Source organism: Propithecus coquereli, unplaced genomic scaffold (genome assembly GCF_000956105.1).
Source record: "Propithecus coquereli isolate 6110/MARCELLA unplaced genomic scaffold, Pcoq_1.0 Scaffold142, whole genome shotgun sequence".
In the NCBI taxonomy this organism is placed as follows: domain Eukaryota; kingdom Metazoa; phylum Chordata; class Mammalia; order Primates; family Indriidae; genus Propithecus; species Propithecus coquereli.
Window position 1 is genome coordinate 4645609 of NW_012138525.1, and position 19443 is coordinate 4665051.

The 19443-nt window shown below is 55.0% G+C and overlaps 1 protein-coding gene across 1 annotated transcript; it reads left to right on the forward strand.

Moving 5' to 3' along the window:
* Positions 1-8118: 8118 nt before the first annotated feature.
* LOC105806520 lies at positions 8119-18664 on the forward strand. The gene is made up of 3 exons (XM_012639650.1): positions 8119-8142; positions 16554-16579; positions 17285-18664. Exons 1-3 carry the CDS (start codon positions 8119-8121, stop codon positions 18045-18047), a joined length of 813 nt encoding a protein of 270 aa, XP_012495104.1. The 3' UTR covers positions 18048-18664.
* The last annotated feature ends 779 nt before the right edge of the window (positions 18665-19443 follow it).

The following is a 19443-nucleotide window of genomic DNA, read 5'->3' on the forward strand; positions in this document are numbered from 1 at the left end:
CAGATATAGCTTCCAACAGGGCCATTTCTAGGCCAGTGGTCCTGCAATGAGAAGGCCCCAAGGTCCAATGGCAGCATCTTGGGGAGACACAAGAGACCCCTCCCTTGCACGGTAGCCTCTGGCAGGAAGCCACCCCCAGGTGCAGAATGGAGATTCCCTTCTAAAGTGAAGCAGTGTCCCCTAACTCACCTGCCAGAAACGTGGCCAACGTTCCCCCCAAAAAACCGGGTCCCTTTGGTAGAGTTGCAAGGGATAAGAAAATAATAGAGAAAAATGGAAAATAAAAGAAATAAAAGAATACAGAGAGACAAAGATATAGTTTTATAAGTTTATAAAGATTATAGGCAAAGTGGGATCTCAGGGGGCCTAGACCTTCTCCATGGGTCTCAAAAAGCCCCAAATGAGGTCTTACATGGTAACTTATAGGGATTAGTGAATAATTGCCAGGGGTAACAGATTTACACAACAGCAGGTAGTTCCTCTCAGGTTAACAGATTTTCAAAAGGCTTCTACAGATTCTTTAACTAATCCTATCTACGTGAGCAAACGGTTACAAAATCTTTCAAAGGTTAACTTCTAAGTTCTAAGGTAAGTCTATCACTTAACAGAGGGGTTAAACAGAGATATGTTGGCTCCATATTTATTAGGTTATTGTGAATGGAGGCAGGTAGTCTAGAGTGTTTAAACAAGAGCTTGTTTTTAGCCATTCGGGCAGCTGTCTGTTCCGGGGGGCACTCCATTGTCAGCTCTCAGCCTGTAGTTTTTTTGTTTTTTTTTTTTTTTTGAGACAGAGTCTCACTCTGTTGCCCGGGCTAGAGTGGCGTCAGCCTAGCTCACAGCAACCTTAAACTCCTGGGCTCAAGCGATCCTCCTGCCTCAGCCTCCTGAGTAGCTGGGACTACAGGCGTGCGCCACCATGCCCGGCTTATTTTTTCTATATATTTTTAGTTGTCCAATCAATTTCTTTCTATTTTTAGTAGAGATGGGGTCTCACTCTTGCTCAGGCTGGTTTCGAACTCCTGAGCTCAAACAATCCACCCGCCTCGGCCTCTCAGAGAGCCAAGATTACAGGCATGAGCCACCATGCCCAGCCCAGCCTGTAGTTTTTAACAGATTCACTTGTGCTTTACAAAGCAAGTCCAAACCTTTAGGTCTGAGAAACACGGCGCCTTGTGGGATACAGCCGCTACTGTCTTTCAGAGACACCCTTCGGAGTGTAACAGCATTTGAAATGCAAACCAACACGTTCACATATTCCTTCAGGGCAAAGTTCTGCAAAACTCCTAAGACAAATCCCATCTGCAAACACGTTTAATATTAATTCATGGAGCAACACTCACCCATCCCAGAGCCTCTGCCTGGCCTATTGGTCATGAGGAGGCTATGGTCTGGATATTTGTGACCCCTAAAATTCATATGTTGAACCTAATCACCAGTGTCATGATATTAAGAGGTAAGAGCTTTGGGGGGGGCGGTTAGGTCATGAGGGCTCCACCCTTATCAATGGGGTTAGTGCCCTTATAAAAGAGGCCTGTGCGAGATTGTGCGACCTTTCTGCCACAAGAGGACATGGCTAGAAGGCCCTATCTGTAAGGAATGAGTCCTCACCAGATACCAAATCTGCTGGTGCCTTGATCTTGGACTTCTCAACCTCCAGAACTGCGTGAGTAATAAATTTCTGTTGTTTATAAATTACTTGGTCCAAAGTATTTTGTATAGCAGCCTGAATGGACTAAGAGAGAGGGGGCTTCCAGATTCTTCCCTGGCCTTAAGTCCTCCTCCTCCTCCCCCTAGTCCTCCCATCTCCACTCCATCCCTCCCTAGTCCACCCAGTGGTCCAGCCTGTCACTAAATCCTGTGCCCCAGGGTTTATGCATCACCCCTGCCTAGAAGAACCCTGTAGCCATCTTGCTTTGGGGCAGTTTAGGGCTACTGCAGACTCATGAGCGCCACCCGCAGCTGGGCTCTCACCCAGCCCCACAGTCCTGTTTCCCTGTGCTCCCTGTCCCCTCTCCTCAGTGGCATTTCAAATGCACCCAGTATTCTCCAGCCCCTATTCCACGCCCCCTCTCCCCCAGCAAGGATCTCCCTGCTACTTTTCAGAGAAAACAGAAGCTATCATCCGGGAACTCTTATTTCCAGCCTCCAAACCTTCCACCCTTTGCCTTCAAGCCAGCCTCTTGCTCTTCCCTCCTGTCACAGTGGTAGAGGTGCCTGCTCCTCCCAACAGAACCACCCCTGGCCTCCATCCTGTCCCCTTGCCCTTCCTGTACCCCCAACCTCCCTCTCTTCTGGTTCTTTCTTCCACATGCCAAAGGACCTGAATCTCCCCCAACTTAAAATAAGAAAACACCAACCAAGGCGCCTGCGCAGCCTCCAGATGCGGCCCTAACTCACTCTCTTCCTCCAAACCTCTTGGTGGAGAATCTGCACTTTGCTTGCTTCCTCGCTTCCTTCTGTTCCTGCTTGACACGCGCCAAGGCTGCTGCAGCCAAGCTGTTCCTGCTGAGACCAGAGTCCTCTGGTCACTCCCCTGAGTGGACACTTCCTTCCCATCCCTCATCCAAGAGGGCTCAGCCCCCCTTCAACAGCTGACTGCATGGACCACTCCCTCTGTCTGGAAACCTGACATCTCAACAGTCCATTGGACCCAAACTCCACTTGTGCCAAACAGAACCCCAATCTTTTCCCCAAACCTGCTCTCCCTCCAGTGCTCCCACCACTCTAGGGACTGGCCCCTCGGCCCACACTGTCCCTCAGGCTGGAGACCTAGGTGTCACTGATGACAAGTCCCTGTGTCTTCATCACCGACTCCATCCTCTCGCCTGGCCAGGCCGCCTCCACAAATCTCCCACACACAGCCACCTCTTTCCTTCTGCTCCACCATTTGCCTGGCTCAGGGGGTCAGCGTCACTCACCTGCGCCACTGCACCTCCCAGCCCCTGTTACCCCCCCACACCACCACCAGGTTTTCCCCCTGGAAACCATTCTGCGCTCAGCAGCCCTTTCTAAAATGCCTGACACCCTTCACGGGTTGCCCATTGCCCTTGGCATAGAGCTCAAAACCAACCCTCAGGGGGCAGCAAGGCCCTGCATGGCCTGCCTGCAGCTTTTCCAACTCCTCTGATCTCCACGCCCTTCCACCTTCTGCTGCAGCCAAATTGCATGATTTACAGTTTCCAAAACACTCCATGCTTTTGGAATTGTTTTTCCTTTGGTCCCTCTGCCTGGACTGGCCCTTCGCTTCCTGGACAACTCCTATACTATAGGCCCTGCAGTCTTGGCTTAAACTTCCTTCCTCTGCAAAGCCCTCCCCGATGTCATGTCTGGAGGACAAACCCCTACATGGCATTCTACATGATCCCATTCATTCAGCAAATAGGTATTAAGCACTTGTGCTGGCAGAGCTCTAAGTATTGGAGACAGGAACGTACACGAGAGTCTCTGCTCCTAGGGTGGTTACCTTCTGGTGAGCAGACACAGACAGGAAACAAGCAAACCCATAAGTGAATAGATAATTTCAAGGAATGAGAGATGCTATGAACAAACTAAAAAAAGTGATAAAGAACCAAGAGTAGCTGGGAGTGGGGCAACATTCAGATAGAGGGGTCAGAGAAGACATTTCGGTGCAAAAGGAAGAGCCAACCAAAGGACGATCTGGGGGAAAAGGGTTCCAGGTAGAGAGAACAAGTAGGGCACAGGCCCTGGGGTGGGGACAAGCAAGGGGCTTGGAGCAAGGTGAGCAACAGGTGTGCTAAGGGGTGGGGTAGGATAGGTGGGCAAGCCTGGGTCACCCAGGGCCTTGAAGCCATGGTAGAATTTTGGATTTTTTTTTAAAGTGCAATAGATAGAAAGACATAGAGGAGTAAGCAGAGGAGTAATGTGATTTGTCTCAAAGAAATTGCTCTGGCTGCAGCTTAGAAGGTGGACATGAGGGCAAGGATGGCAGCCGGGAGACCCTGCTACAGGGAGAGTTGATTCTGGAAGGCAGAGGTTAGAGGTGTGATGCAGGCAGAGCCCACAGGCCTTGTGGGAGTGGATGTGTGAGACAGAATGTGGAATCGGGATGACGTTAGCAGGTGGCTGGTCACTGAATGGGAGGACTGGAGAAGGAGCAGGTGGAATGTGCAAATCAGCTGCAGTTTGGGATCTCATTCTGAGCTGTTCCTTTAGACCTCCAGGTGAGAGATCCCACGGGAAACCTGGCTGGCTCTGAGTTCCGAGGCAGGGACCTGTCGTCTGCATTCACCATTCTGTCTCCAGTCCTAGAGCAGGGCTCGTGGGCATGGGGCGGGCGGGGGGCGCTCCCAATAGAAATAGGCTGGGGTCACTGGCTGATGTGGACTGATCCTGCACTTATACTCCACTTACACTCATTTTTTGCCCCAAAATACAAGACACACTCTGCTAAGGTAATGCTGGCCAAATTCACAGAAATTTTAAAGCTGGGGGGGTACTCAAAGTGTGGTCCCTGGACCAGCAGCATCAGCCTCACCTGGCGGCCTTCTAAGAGTTTAGAAATGCAAACTCTTAGGCCCTCCCTCTACCTACTGAATCCAAAACTCAGAGTAGTAATAAGCCTTCCACGTAATTTTGCTGCAGGCTAAACTCGGAAACTGCTGTTCTATGGGGCCTAAGGCCTCAGTAACCGGGTCATGTAGGGTACACGCTTGGGGAAAAAAATGACTGTTTGGGCCTATGCGGCTGAGTAGTAACCAGACCAGATGGACCAACACCTGCTCGGGCTCAGGGTTTCTCCCGGCAGCTTCCTCACTGCCCACAGCCATTGTAGTTCTGGCCAAAGCCAAGTGGTGGCGCCAGCACCTCGGGCTTCGCTCTGGCTTCCTAAAGTAGAGACCCTGCAAGACCTGTCCCCCTTCCCAGTGCCTTCTTCCCACTGAGAGCCGCAGTTCCAAGGCCTACCCGCTGGTGAACGCTTTGCGGCATGGCCTTTACTAGGGAGAGGGACGTTGAGGCTGGCACACCCAAATTGGGGGCCAAGCCCCTACTCCTGGGGATTAGGGAGAGGGGCTAGAGAAGCCCCTTTGGGTCAAAGAGAAATTAGCAGTGTCAGGCCTCTGGGACTTGAGGGTCAGTAACCCAGGTAGGCCGCTCTGGTCCAGTGGACTCTGGCCACACCCCATTAACCCTCTGCTGACCCTGCCCAAACTCATTCGAAGTCCCAGGTGCTGCTTCCCTGCCAATGGGTAAGGATAGCTTAGAGGTGCCCCAGGTCCCAAACAGGGCCCCCCAAGTTGGGGGTCCTCATGGCCTGGCAGCCAAGCAAGCTGGAAATGGGGATCCAAAGCAGGAGGGATGCTTGGATAGAGCTCTTACCAGCTGCCAGCTTCACGTCTCCTGAGTTGGGGGCTCTCTGGGCCCCTGTCCTGCTTTGTGGCCAAAGGAGCCCAGGATCCTGGCCCAGAACGGGCCCGCGCCCCGGTCCTGGTTCTGGGTGCAGCTCTGCAGATGGGAACCCAGGAGGCCAGCCTGGGTGCCTTCCCCACCTCCCCACCTCCCCACCTCCAAGCCCGATCCCAAGAGGACCCAGGGCTGAGCAGGGGCTCATCCCCATATGCTCCCCTTCCCCTCATCTTTCCTGTTCAATGGAAGGCTGAGACCCCTAACGCCCAGCTGGAGGCACCCCTGCCCACTCTGCTTAGACTTAGCATAACCTGGCCTCTGCTCTAGGACTCTGCCCATGCCCCCCCATCGCCACGGGTCCCCTCAACACCCACTCACACTCCGAAAGACCACCCTCTCTCCCCGTCTTGGCCATGCCCTCCTGTCCCAGGATCCCAGATGTGCAGCTGTCCTCCTCTGAGGCTCTGCCTCTCTTCTCAGGAGGCTGGGAACAGGCCAGCTGTTTTCTCCAGGCAGCCAGCTGTTTTGCCCATCAGGAAGCAGCTCTGGCTCCTCTGCTAAAATTGTTCCTACCGCTGCAGCGTGGCAGCCCTGCTGGGCCAAGGCCTGAGAGCTGTTAACTCCTCTGGGCCCAGGCAGCCCCTTCCCCCTCCCAGCACAGATCCCTTCTTCTTCCCCCTGAGCTGCAGCAGTAGCCTTGCAGAGACCCCAAGAAGACCAAGTAGTACTATCCCTACCCCCTCAACGACTGTTAACCTGTCCCCTTAGACAAAGCCTTGTCCTCAAGTGAACCCAGGTGAGCCCACAGGCTCAAAAGGATAAATGTCAGCCCCATTCAGAATAATAATAATAGCTATCATTAACTGTTGGCTGTGTGCCGGGCATCTGGTAAGTGCTTTAAATGTATTACCTAACTTAATTTTCACAACCCTGTGAAGTCGGGACTATTTTTATTTTACAGAAAAGGCAAAAAGGAAACCGAGGTGTGGAGAGTCTAAACCACTTGCCTGAGCTCACATAGACTTGGGGTTTGAAACCAGGCCTGCCCATCGCCCTCGGGCCAACCCTGGCGGCTCTGGAATTGCTGTTGGTGTTGCTATTAAAGTTTCCCCAAGCTTTTGCCTCAGGCTTCCTTTCCCCAGTCTGGGTCTCAGTCTCCCCATCTGTGAAACGGGGAAGCTGATGGATGGAGTTAACACCGGCTCCCAGATGCCTAGTCTGGAGCCGCGCCAGGCTCTGCGCTCAATACCGTCCAAGTATTTATTAGCGGATTACTCCTCCTGGTGGCTGCGGTCTGCCTGGGCTAGAATCCCAGCTTTGCTGCCTCCTGGCTGCCTGGCTTTAAGCAAGTGACTTTACCTCTCAAAGTATCAGTCTCCAAAGCTGCAAAATCGAGATGAGAGCAATGCCTCCTGCATCCTTGATTTTGTTGTGGAAAGGATGAGATAAGGCAGGTAAAGTGGTTAGCCTAGGACCCGACACGGAAGAAGTGGGTAGGAAATGCGGCCTCTTACTATTACAACTATTAACCACAATCTGGAAGGATCCGAGTGGCCCATCCGGCACAGTGTGCCCCCATGCTCAGCTCAGAGCTGGTATGTGGGAAGGTTCTATCATTTGCTGTGAATGAATGAACCTTGCTCCAACAGTCCCCACATAAGGAAAGCAGCGAGGAGAGGGCCCCAAGGTGCCCAGGTTGCACAGATACAGGGCAAAGCTGGGATTCGGCCCATCCCTGGGCCTGCCAAGACCCTGCTCTAACTCCTGCACCCCTTTAGCCTTCTCTCCTGAGGCCAGAACCTGGACTAGGGAGGGAAAGGGAACAGGGACAACCCCAGGGCTAAGACGGCCCAGAAGGTGACTTGGCTATGGCTGGGTGAGATCTCAGGGTCTGGGAATGACCCCTCAGGATGCAGTGACCCGTGCTCTCCCCCTTTGTCCCCTCCTCCCTGCCCACCATGGGTCAGTTCCCTGGTCCCAGCCTAGACATCTGGAACTGGGGCAGACAAAGGGCTGCGGGAAGGGACAATAACCTTCTGTCCATTTTCAGATGTCGGGCCGGGCCTGGCCAGGGCTGGGGGCCAGAGCCCCTGCGAGGCGGTGCCAGGCCCCCCACGGGCAGCGGACAATGTTGGCAGTGATGGAGAGGAGGCATTTCAAAGCGTTTTGTTCCCACTGACCCCCTCCCCCCTACATCTCGCCCCAGCTCGGGGTGAGGCCCCAGCCCCACCCCCAGCCACCCAGGCCCCTGCTCCAGGCGGCTTGGGGACCAGCCACATTCTTGACCTCAGGGGAAAAGTTTAGACTCTTTGGACCCTGGGCAACAATAACAGTGTCACAGAACTGATTTAGGAGCAGCACTTACCATCACAAAGCAGCAGACAAAGAGCTGGGGCTGAGAACCCACCAGGCTGCGACTGCTCCGCCAACCACTGCTCGCTTCTCTCCAGGCTCTGCCAGGCAGGACTGGGTGTCAAGTCCCCTGCACCCTGGGCACACCAGGGGAGGACTTGAGGTGGGCAGGGGTCAAGAAGAGACAGGGGGATCCAAATGGGAATCAGGGGGCCTGAGAGCTGCTTCCTGCTCCACTACCAATTTGCTATGTGCCCCTGAGCCAGTCCTTCTCCACTCGGGCCTCAGTTTCCCTATTTGTAATAAGGAAGCTAAACTGCAAGGCCAAAAGCAGGAGGCTGTGATCTTGCAGGGAGAAGGGTTTCAATAATGATGATGATGGTGATGATGGCGATGACGATGATGACGGTGATGGTGATGAGGATGGTAAGAAGTACTTACCATTTGGTCCTGCGCACTTAGTAGGTGCCAGGCACTATGCTTACTGAGCTCTTTCTGGCTTTCATCCCCTTTTCTCATTTAAACCTCTTCAACCTCACAAAGCAGGTATATAATTAGCCCCACTTTACAGTTGATAAACTGAGGTGCAGAGAAGTTGAGTCACTTGTCCAGTGCCACACAGCTTGGAGGTTGTGGAGCCAGGTCTTGAGGCGAGGCTGCCTGTCTCCTGATTATGCATCAGCGGGGGGAGAAAGCAGCAGCCAGGAAGCTGGACGCTGGTGAGTTCTGGGTGGGAGGGCGTCCCCGCCAGCCAGAAGGTCATCAATACAGAGCTGTCTGATGACCGCCAGGGGGAATTCCACCCCTGGAGCAGGAGCCTTTACAAACCAGATTGATTTTTGTAGATGAGCAGAGGTGGGCTGGGGTGGACACCCAGATGCAGGGCATTGGATGCGATGACCTCCAGTGGAGGCCTCCTAGCAACTAGAGGCAGTATAAAAGAACATTTAAGGGCTTGGGCTCTGGAGCCAAGCCATAGGTCTGAATCCCAGCTCTTTTTCAGGCAGTGTGTCCATGGGTAAGTTACTTCAGGTCTCTGTGCCTCAGTTTTCCAATCTGTAAAACTGAACCACATTACAGACCATTCAGTGAGGTACGTGGAAGGCCCCACCACAGAGCCTGACTCAGCGAGGGCTGTCTGTTTCTACTCGGCAAGGTCCTCCCAAGCCAGGTCTCACGGGCCAGGACACCTCAAAGTGGGCACCTCTGGACGCTGTAACCTGCAGTCAGCTGTTGATCTTGCTTTCCAGGAAGTGGTTGGGCTTTGATTACAGCATGAGGGACTATGGTTAGACACGAAGAGCAAAGGAGTCCCTTTTCTCTGGGATCTGTAAGACAAAAGCCAACCACGGCTTCCTAGGGATAATCAGAGGAGACTGTGGCTTCTCTGAGGCCCAGGCAGGGGTTGCTCCTACTGCCAGGCTGGGCGCCGGGCATGGAGCACAAAGGACAGGACGGGAAAAGGCCTGGAGGTGTTGTGCAGTCTCCTCCCTTCACTCCCGGGCCTCTTAAATCCAGAGGGTCCAAACTGTGCAGGTGGAGAGAGAAGGAGAGGGGTGGCCAAGGGTGGTGTCCATAATACAGACAGTCCTGCCCGCGGTGGTATAAGGGGGGCCGGTAGGTTGAGTACCAGCTCTGCCAATTTGCTGTATCACCCAGGATGAGTTGCTACCCCTCTCTGAGCTCATTCTGAAAGTCTTTTAGAATCCAAAATGTCAAAAGGAAACGATCACAGGAGCCTCTGTGATTCATTCCACAAGTCTAATCAAAAAGTCGGCTCGGGATGCAGGAGTCCTCCACCCAGACTCCAGCTCCTCCTGCCTCCCCTTACTCCCAGACTTCACCTCCACCCTCTCCAACCATCCCTTCGGCTCCCCTCTCCAAGCCACCAGTGACACACGGGCCCCAGACAGAGCTCGAGACAGTCCAAACAGAAAAGCCACAGAATCTTGGGGACTCATGGAGCTGGTGGGGGTCTTGGGAGGCCCAATAAGTACAGCCTCTCCCTACCTTGCTGCCTGGCTACAGGGCCAGAGGAGCACTCACCCGGGCAGAGCATCTTGGGGTCCCCTCAGCCCAGGAGGTGGATGGCACTGCTGGGGCATCTCTGCCAAAGTGACTCCCCACCCAGCTCCTGCTGCTGAACGGGCTGGTCAGGCGGGCTCTCAGGTGCCACACCGCCCCTCCCAGGCCCAGATTTTCCTGGCATCTGCTGGGCAGGAAGGGCACTGGCTGGGGGCAGGGCAGAGGGGCAGGGAAAGATTTGAGGAAAGGTGTTTCCCGTAGGGCTTGTCCCCAAACCCTAACCCCACTCTCCTTCTCGACACTGTAGGCCAAGGGTGCAGGGAGCCAGGGACCCTCAGGAGTGGGGAGAGGGTATATGGGGAGGCTGAGAGGAGCCCAGGCCCCTGCCCCTCCCTCCTTCCCCCAGCAGGCCAGCGTGGCCCACATCGAGGTGTTTGCTTTTCCTGTCTCTACACTGACTCCATTCAGAGCGGCCATCCCCACCCCTGGCAGCGGCAGCGGCCAGTGGCCAGGGCACCAGGGTGCAAGATCACTGCCCCCACCCTCCCCCCTTCACAATCCCCTCCTGCCACCCTCACTGCAGAGAACACCTCAGCCACAAGGGCTTCCGAGTTGCATGGGGGACTGGGGCAGAGGGGGCTACCCCAAGAAGACAGAGAAAGAGGGAAGGCAGTGGAGAAGAGGGTGGTGGGAGGACAGAAGCGAGTCGGAAAGGGAAGGGCCGCAGAAGGGACTGGCAGAACAGGGCTCCTGGTGGAGGAGGCCCAGGCAGAGGTGGGGCGGGAGGAACGGGATGGGGAGCTGCGGAGGAGGGCTGGGCTGAGAGGCGGGGAGGGCCTTGGCACACTGCACCAGTCAGAGCCAGCAGGGCCTGAGGTGGACACTGAGGCTGGCGCTCCTGACGCCCACCTGCAAACCAGCCTCCTCCTCATCCCTGGAACAGGGGCCCGGGCAGAGCTGTGACCTGGTCTGGGGCCAGGGGAAGGAGGAGGGTGAAAAGTTTCCCCAAGTCAGAAGGCCATGGGGGAGGCATCTCGGGGGGTCTTGCTCTTTGCTCTCTCTGACTGTCACGTTGGTACATAAAGGGGGTAGAAAGGTCAGATGTGGCCTTTCAGGCCCGTGGGAAAAACTCTGCCCATTTCCCTAATCCATATTTATTGGTGTGAGACACTGGGGTGGGAGGAAGCCCCCCGCCCCATCCGCCGCCCCGGCCAGGCCAGGTTAGCACTAAGAACAGGCTCCATGTCACCCAAATCCTACTCTTTGTCTCCAGATTGGCTCCAGAGTCCTCCCCCTTCCCTCCTCCCCTCTGCTCCCCCCCACCCAGCCCCCCTTGGGGTTGCCAAGCAACCATGGAAGGGTAGCTGAGATATTTTCTTTATTACAAGCAAAAGCAAGACAGCATCATGGCCCCAGGAGGGGAGCAGGGTGGGGGCTGGGGTTGAGGGCGTCCTATGCTCCGGGGGGACCATGCTACCTCCGTCTGCTCTGGGCATGGACAGCGCAGAGACAGGGCTCCAGAGCCTGAGAGAAGGAGGAAGATGGAGCAGAGTGGCGGGGGGGGGGGGAAGCAGGTGCCTGGGGTGCACACACATTGATCAGCCCACGATGTTAAAAGAGGTGGTGTCAAGAGACCCAGGCCCCAGTCTTTCACCTGTCACCCAACAGCTGTGCCATCCATACCAACTCACTTCCCTTCTCTGGGTCTAAGTTTCCTCCTTGATAAAATGGGAATAATAACAGGTATTATCCCATTTAATCCTCACATAAGCTCCAAGAGACGTTTATTTTTCCCATTTTACTGGTTAGGAAACTGAAGCTCAGAGACATGAAGTCACGTGCCCAGCAGGTAAGTGACAGGGTGGTGTTCCTGAGCCCCAACTCTTTTTTTATAACAGCTTTACTGAGATGTAATTCACATACCATATAATTTGGCCTCTTAAGGTGCCTGATTCAATGGTTAGTGGTATGTTCAAAGAGTTATGCAACCATCACAATTGATTTGATGACATTTTCTATAGAGAAATCTTGTTCTTTTTCTTGAGTCAGGGTCTTGCTCTGTCACCCAGGCTGGAAAGCAGTGGTGCCATCATAGCTCACTGCAGCCTCAAACTCCTGGGCTCAAGCAAGCCTCCTGCCTCAGCCTCCTGAGTAGCTGGGACTACAGGTGTGTGCCACCACATCTGACCAATTTTTTAAACATTTAAAAAATTTTTTGTAGAGACGGGGTCTCACTATATTGCTCAGGCTGATCTCCAACTCCTGGGCTCAAGGAATCCTTCCACCTCAGCCTCCCAAACTGCTGGGATTACAGGCGTGAGCTGCTGTGCCTGGCCGGACATTTTCATTACTGTAAAAAGAAACCCCACACCCCTTAGCCATAACTCCCTATTGTCCCCAAACTTTCCCTCCCCTAGCCCTACGCAACCACTAATCTTCTTTTTGTTCCTAAATATTTGCCTATTCTGGATATGGGACTCAGACTTCATATAAATGGAATCATACAATGTCTGAGTCCCAACTCTTAGCTCCTAATGGCACCTATATCACTGGGTGCCCGGTACTAGAGTAAGGGAGGACTGTTACTCCACTGGGATGGTGGCATAGTTGAGAACATGAGCTTTGCAGATAGACTTGGCAGACTTGGGTCTAAAACCCAGTTCTGTCACTCAGCAGCTCTGTACCTGGGGAAGCTGGTTCCTCTCTCTCTGGGCCTCAGGTTCCTGGTAGGTAAAATGGGGAGAGTGATAAGAGTTTCTCTCAAGGGCTGCAGGGATGCATGGAAAGTGGTTAACCTGGTGCCCAGTGCTCAGTATGTGGCAGTTGCTACCGGGTGGCAATAATCCACACATATGCCTGTCGAGGTATTCCTTGACCCAGGCATTTAATAAAACTTAGCACCTTTTAAGGGGCAGGCATTGTTCTAGGCGCAGGGGATATAGCAACGAATAGGACCTGATCCCTGTCCTCATGGGGCTTCCATTCTAGTAGAGAGACATGACAGCTGGCAAACATGACGCCGGCAGAAAGATCTGTTCAATGAAGACAGCGGCACAGCACGGTGGGAGGAAGCTCGCCAGGCAGGTGGAGGTGGCTACTGTGGCCTAGAAGGCTTCCCTGCCTGCCTTCGCCTACCCCATGGAGAAGAACATCATTTGTAAACCGAGAAATGCTAAGGGTGAAGGGGTTCTTAGGATCCCCACTGAGTGGGGACAGGTGGCCTGGCTTTGCCATCTTCTGGAGTGTGGGTCACTCCTCCAGTCCCCACGTGAGAGGACTGGCCACTCTCAGAGAACTCTCTTTGTGCAAATGGGGTGGTTGGAGCCCGGAGCGGGCAAGGGCTGGCCTGGGGAGGCACCCTGACTAGGGGCAGGTCTTTCCTCTATCCCAGGCTGCCCAGCCAGGTCACAGTGAAACCTGCATTGACACGACTCCAGGGTGGAAAATACCCGGCACAGAGGTGGAGGCTGCCCAGCCTGTTGCCACAGCTGGGCACCTGTCTGTACACTCTGCGTCCTGAGCCTGCCTTCAAAGCACAGAATGGAGGCCCCAGAGTGAATGGAAGCCCCTCCCAGCCCCCATCAATGAGCCCGCCCCCTGCAATGCCTCCAGTTCCACACCTAGAACCTCAGTTTATAGGCTACAAACACCCATGCACCCACTCTCAATTCTTTATTCATTTCATCTTTCACTCAGTTGTCCCAAAGTCTGTTTTTTTTATCCATCTATCTATCTACCCATTCATTTAATCATTACTTCAGTAAAGTATTCATTCATTCATTCATCATTCATTCAACAGATGTTTACTGAGCACTGCACACATGTCCTTTGTGCTGGAAACAATGTTTGGTCACATTCTTGATAAAATGCCAGTCCTGGTGGGAAGGAAGAGCATGCTTAACTGGTGGTGAGGACAACTCTGCCACCTTCTTCCTGAGAGTTGGTTTTCTGTGTGTGTGTGATGGTGGAACATAATTAATACTTACTACAAGCAAATGCAAAGTGTGTTAGGATGCTCCCAACACTACAACCATCTCTAGGGAGGCAGGACAGGCATAATGACCCCATTTCACAGAGGCCATAACTAAGGTTCATGTATTAGAATTCACTTGCCCCGGAAGCCTAAGGCAACGCTGTCTCTTGCAGAAGTTTTCCCACAGCGTCCCTGTTGGGCTGAATCTCCATCTCCTATAATCCCAGAGAATTTTGCTAATTCTTCAGCTGAAGTGTTTCCCATGGCTCTGCTCTTTTCGTTGGGGTTGGCTGGGCACTTCTGGAGTTGCAACAACATTGTTCATCTCCTTCCTATCCCCGGCAGCCTGGGATAGAGGAAAGACCTGACCCTGTTCAGTGTGTCTCCCCAGGGGCCAGCCTCCAGGACAGGACCTTGCACACATTAGGCACCAAGGGTTGCTCGCTGCAGGTCACTCAAGAACACAGTTCCAGAGCCTGCTCTGTCACCACTGGCCCTCACCTGCAAACTAGCAATAGCCTAATTGGTCTCCAGTCCCTCCCTCCCCCTTCTCCCTGCCCCTGCTCGCCACACTCCAGCCCCAGCGAACCTTTAAAAATGTAAATCTGAACTTGTCAGACCTTTCAGGATCCCCACCACAGGCTTTTAGGATAAAATCACAAATCCTCCCAATAGCCTACAGGTCCCAGAAAGGTCGACTTCAGCTTTATCTCAAACTTTCCCTTCCTCTGTGCTCCAGCCACACCAAATTTCGTTCCTTCTAGAAACTTGCCAAATACTGTTTTGCTTGCTAGCTTTAGAGCATGCTGTTCCCTCCGCCAGGGACAGTGCCCACCTTCACCTGATCCCCCACTCCTCCTCCTCTCCTATTGCCCAGTGATCTGCCTCTGCTGCACACTGGGCATCTCCTTTGGGGACATCTGTCTCCTGCTGAGTCCCTGACTAGCACACATTAGGCATTCCATAAATATCTGCTCAATGACCAAAGGTAGGAACCTTCTGGGCTCCTTTCCCTGAGGGTGAGGGTGAGGGCAACTATTCGGTGTCTGTCCAGTACCAATGGATGGGCTTTAAATAGCTCTAACATCCCCCAGGGGTGGAAAAGCCCTCCTCCTAGAATGCAGCTAGGACCTGGCCCGGGAGCGCTCCACTTCTGTAGAGACTACTCTCGCCCACTTCATATCTGTTGTGTTCATGCCAGGCTGGGGTGGGGCTGGGAATGGATTTTTTTTTTTTTTTTTTGAGACAGAGTCTCACTGTGTTGCCCGGGCTAGAGTGCCGTGGCGTCAGCCTAGCTCACAGCAACCTCAAACTCCTGGGCTCAAGCGATCCTCCTGCCTCAGCCTCCCGAGTAGCTGGGACTACAGGAATGCGCCACCATGCCTGGCTAATTTTTTCTATATATTTTTAGCTGTCCAATTAATTTCTTTCTAATTTTAGTAGAGACGGGGTCTCGCTCTCGCTCAGGCTGGTTTCAAACTCCTGAGCTCAAACAATCCGCCCGCCTTGGCCTCCCAGAGAGCTAGGATTACAGGCGTGAGCCACGGCGCCCGGCCCTGGGAATGGATTATTAATCTATAAAGGGACACAGTGTCTCCTGGATCTGGCGTTTTAAGTGTGCATTTCCATCCACCTATCTGCTAAGTAATGGCTGGGAAACTATAGCGAGCAGTGAGTTCCACAGCCCTGGGTTCCAACTCTGGCTCTATCACCTGCCAGCTGAGAATAGAGACGTCACACCCACCTGCTCCCTCACCGCCACCCCTGCTGCTAAAGCCCAGGTATCCAGGAGCCCGCTGGGCCTGGGAATCAAGCCCTCATTCTTGGTGGGGGGAGGAGGCAGTCTCCAGATCCCGGGGACTGTGGTCTCTGGAGACGGCATCCTCAGGCTGGGGCTTGGGGCTGCTCCTGCTTCTCCCTTTTCCTTCAGCGTGGTCTTCTAAGGGGGTGACTCTCTGACCTCCAGAATGTCCCCCCTCACCCTCCAGCTAGAAGCCCTGGGGCAGGAGCTTAAGGAAGGAGGGCTCCAGAGTTTCTTCATCTGTGAAATGCGCTGGTAACAGTACCTACTTTCCAGGGTTTTTGTGAGGAATCAATGAGCTATCACCTTTAAAGAGCCCAGTGCTTGGCACATAATGCACGGAGCGTTCCCAGGGTTGGGATCCGGTTAGCCGGGCTCCCTCCCTATAAAACCCAGGCTTCAAGTATTACTCCCCAGAAGCCACATTTTTTTCAACTTTCTTAAGAAACTCCAAGAAGTCTAGGTGGCTCATTTTTAAGTCACCGGGGCATGTGTGCAACCACCCACAGATATTTAATGATTGGTTGGGGGGAGGACACTGTATCAGGCCCTGGAGGCACAAAAATCAGTCGGACCCACATCCTGTCCTAGGGAGGAGAATCAGACAAACCAATAATCACAATTCAGCCAGGCACATGGCAAGGCCACCCAGAGATTGTGAGGACAGGAGAGCATCTCCGGGCAGAGCAGCAGAGTGTGCCAGGATAGAGGTAGGGGTGCTCTGGGTGCTTAGGGAGCCCTGGGGTGGATGGAAGGCAGGATGAGTGGGAAGAATGGCCACATACTCCTCCTCTAGGGTGCGATATTCACTGGGAAAGACAGGCTGAGCTCTGGGGGTGAGAAACTGGGGATGTATTCACCCAGTAGACTGAGAACCTTCTCTGTGCCAGACCCGGCCAGGGGTGGGGGTAGGGGCTGCATCAGACCTTTGACAGAGCCCCAGCTCTCCTGGACGGGTGGACTGTCCAATGGAAGAGACAATGACAAGACAAGCATTCATAGATTCCACGCCCCTCTCACACCCACCTGCTCCCCCAGCCCCCACCTCTGCTGCTACAGCCGAGGTATCCAGGAGTCAGGAGCTGGCTGGAGCCTGGGAATCAAGCCCTTGTCCTTGGTGGGGGGAGGGGGCAGTCTCCAGATCCCTAGTGAGGTGTGGTCTCTGGAGACGGCACCCTCAGCCTGGCGCTTGGGACACTACCTGCTTCTCCCTTCTTCTTCAGTGTGGCCTTGTAAAGGGGTGACCCTCTGACCTCCAGACTGTTCCCCCTCACCCTCCAGCTAGAAACCCCAAGGCAGGAGCTCAAGGAAGGAGGGCTCCAGAGGCTTTAGGCATAGATGCAGCTGGGAGACAGGGGTTGGGCCTTAAGAGACTCGGGGGTCCCCTGGGCACTCTTGGGGAGCTCAGCCAAGGCCAGGGGCCTGAGTCAGGTCCACGGGAGTGCAGGGCCGAGATGCTGGTGCCTGGCCCAGGAGGAGGGAGGGGGTGATGGGCAAAGGGGTCAGGCCGAGGGAGCAGGCGGGGCATAGGGAGTTGAGGGCCGAGTGGGGGTGGGAGGGCGAGGGGTCCGGCCGGTGCAGAGGGGGAGGCGGCCCCCGGGGAGGGGCACGCTATGTCTTTAAGAGCTGCCTGAGCGCAGGTTGCAGCTGCCTGGCCAGCCCGAGAGACAGCGGAGATTCATTACCCGCCGACACAATGACCATTGATGGCCCCGTGGCGTTATTCAAATCCAGTACCAATTGCAGCCGAGCCCCTTTCTCCGCGCCAGGCCCGTATTGTTGGAGCGGCCCACTAAAAGCCCGCCCCGGCCCCGAGCCGCCAGAGGCGCCCGCTCGGGTTCAGCCCTGCACCTCGCCAGCCCGCCGGCTCCCAGTCCGGGTCCCCGGGCGCTGCAGGTGACCCGGCGGCGCATTCCAGCGCTTCCCGCCGCCTGGGCCACCGCCGCCACTGCTACCACCGGCGCCCCGGCCGCGACTCAGCCACAGGAAAGCGGAGAGCGCCCAAGCCGGTGCGTGCGCGGGGCAGGGCGGGGGCGGGGGCCCCACGAATCCAGCAACCCGGACCCGGGCTCGGAAACGCAACCTAGCCTCGGGCTCCTGCTTTCCGGATTCCTGGCGAGCCCAGGCTGGGGGCGGGGAGAGGGGAGTCGGGGTTCCCCAGGCCTGACAGAGGAGATTCCCCCCGACCTGAGGCGGCGCAGAGACCCAACTCGGGCTACTCTAGGGACCCCGGGCCGCGATCGAAGGAAACACGCCAGGGGCGATGGGGATCCCCCAGCAGGGTCGGGATCCGTGTGCCTGCTCGTCCACCTTACCGCGGGATGGGCCGCGACTGCTCAGCGCCTGCGAGGTAGTCCGACGCGCCGCTCCGCCGCTCCGGAGATCTCCTGGTCTGGCGCTTTTAAGGAGCGAAGCGGAACCCCGCGGGAGACAGGGGCCCTGAACTCAGGGGCTTCGCCACTGATTGTCCAAACGCAATTCTTGTACGAGTCTGCGGCCAACCGAGAATTGTGGCTGGACATCTGTGGCTGAGCTCCGTGCGCAACTGGGGCGGGGGCCGCAGGGACGGAGCTCAGCGCGGGCGAGACCCCTCGGGGCGGCGGCTGGCTGGCCCCAGCGCGAAGATCGCGGCCCCGGCCCGGCGCGCAAAGGAGGAACGCCGGTCCCTGCCACCAGCGCCGCCATCCTCATCCTTCCTTCTCCTCCTCCTCTGCGGGTGACCGGTCCCGGCTGGCGGGGTCCTCCAGTCGATCGCGTCGTTTCTCTCCCTTTCAAATTTCGGCCGGAACGAAGCTGGCACGCAGCGGCGGGGATCGAATGCGGTCCGGCGAGCCCGCCCTCAGCCCGAGCCGCAGGAAGTCGGAGGTGAAAGAGGCCGGCAGAATGCGCTCCTCATTTCGAATTTGTTGTAACCTATCCCCCACAAATATTCCCAAAACAAAACAATAATCCTAAGCCAACCCCTAAATCCCAAACAAACCAACCCCTCCCGCAAGCCCCTCTGGACAGACCGATGGGCTGAGCCTCCTCCAGCCGCTGCCGGAGTGGGCGAAGCGTCGGGAATGATGCGCTCCAGCCGGGCAATCGGGCTGCGGAAATAGAACTTGGACAAACGAATCCTTTTCATTAAAGAAAAATCTTCGGAGATAGTGGGGTTTTATTCGTTTATTTCCTCGAAAGCGGAGGTCAGGAGTTGCTTGGGAGGAGGACGGTTGGGAGTTGTTGGGGCTGAGCCCGGGTCACCTGTCCCTGACCCTTTCCAGCTTTGAGGCTAAAAAATGACCCAAAATTGTCTGGAGCGCCGTGGCAATGGCATCCCCCGTGAGCAGAGAAGCAGGGTTTCTCAGCACATCCTACTGCTCTACTCAGCATTAACTGGGGTGTGGTGGGGGAAGGGATATCCCACATCTATCACCCCCTCCCACTCCTTGCAGGCAGGGAAAAGGATCTTAGCACCCAGTTTCCAGGACCTGGAATCCCAGGTGGGACTGCGGGCTACTCCTGCAGCTCAAGGGGCTGGAGGTAGGGAGGGACCTCCAGGTTACAAGAATTTGGACAGGCTGATGCTCTAAAAGTAAAGCTGCAGGGGGCCGTCTCCAGTTTCTTGCTCTGTTCCCTAACATGGACCCTAACCTCAGCACCTAGTGAGGGTTGTCATACAGCCTTTCTGGACAACACTCAGACCCCAACACTGGCCTTAATTTGCACCCAGACCACCAGCTCCTACCCATAACCTCAACATGGCCACTCTACACACAAGCCCAGAGGGCTTCCACCTGCAGCGGTGCTGGAGAGAAGCCCCACCAGCCAGGGCATCACCTGTCACATTGCTGGGACAACTGTTTGGCAATTTCATCTCCATAGGGTGAGAAATTCCACCTTAAATTATTGACATCTAATAGAAAAGCAACATTTTGGGCAGGATGAT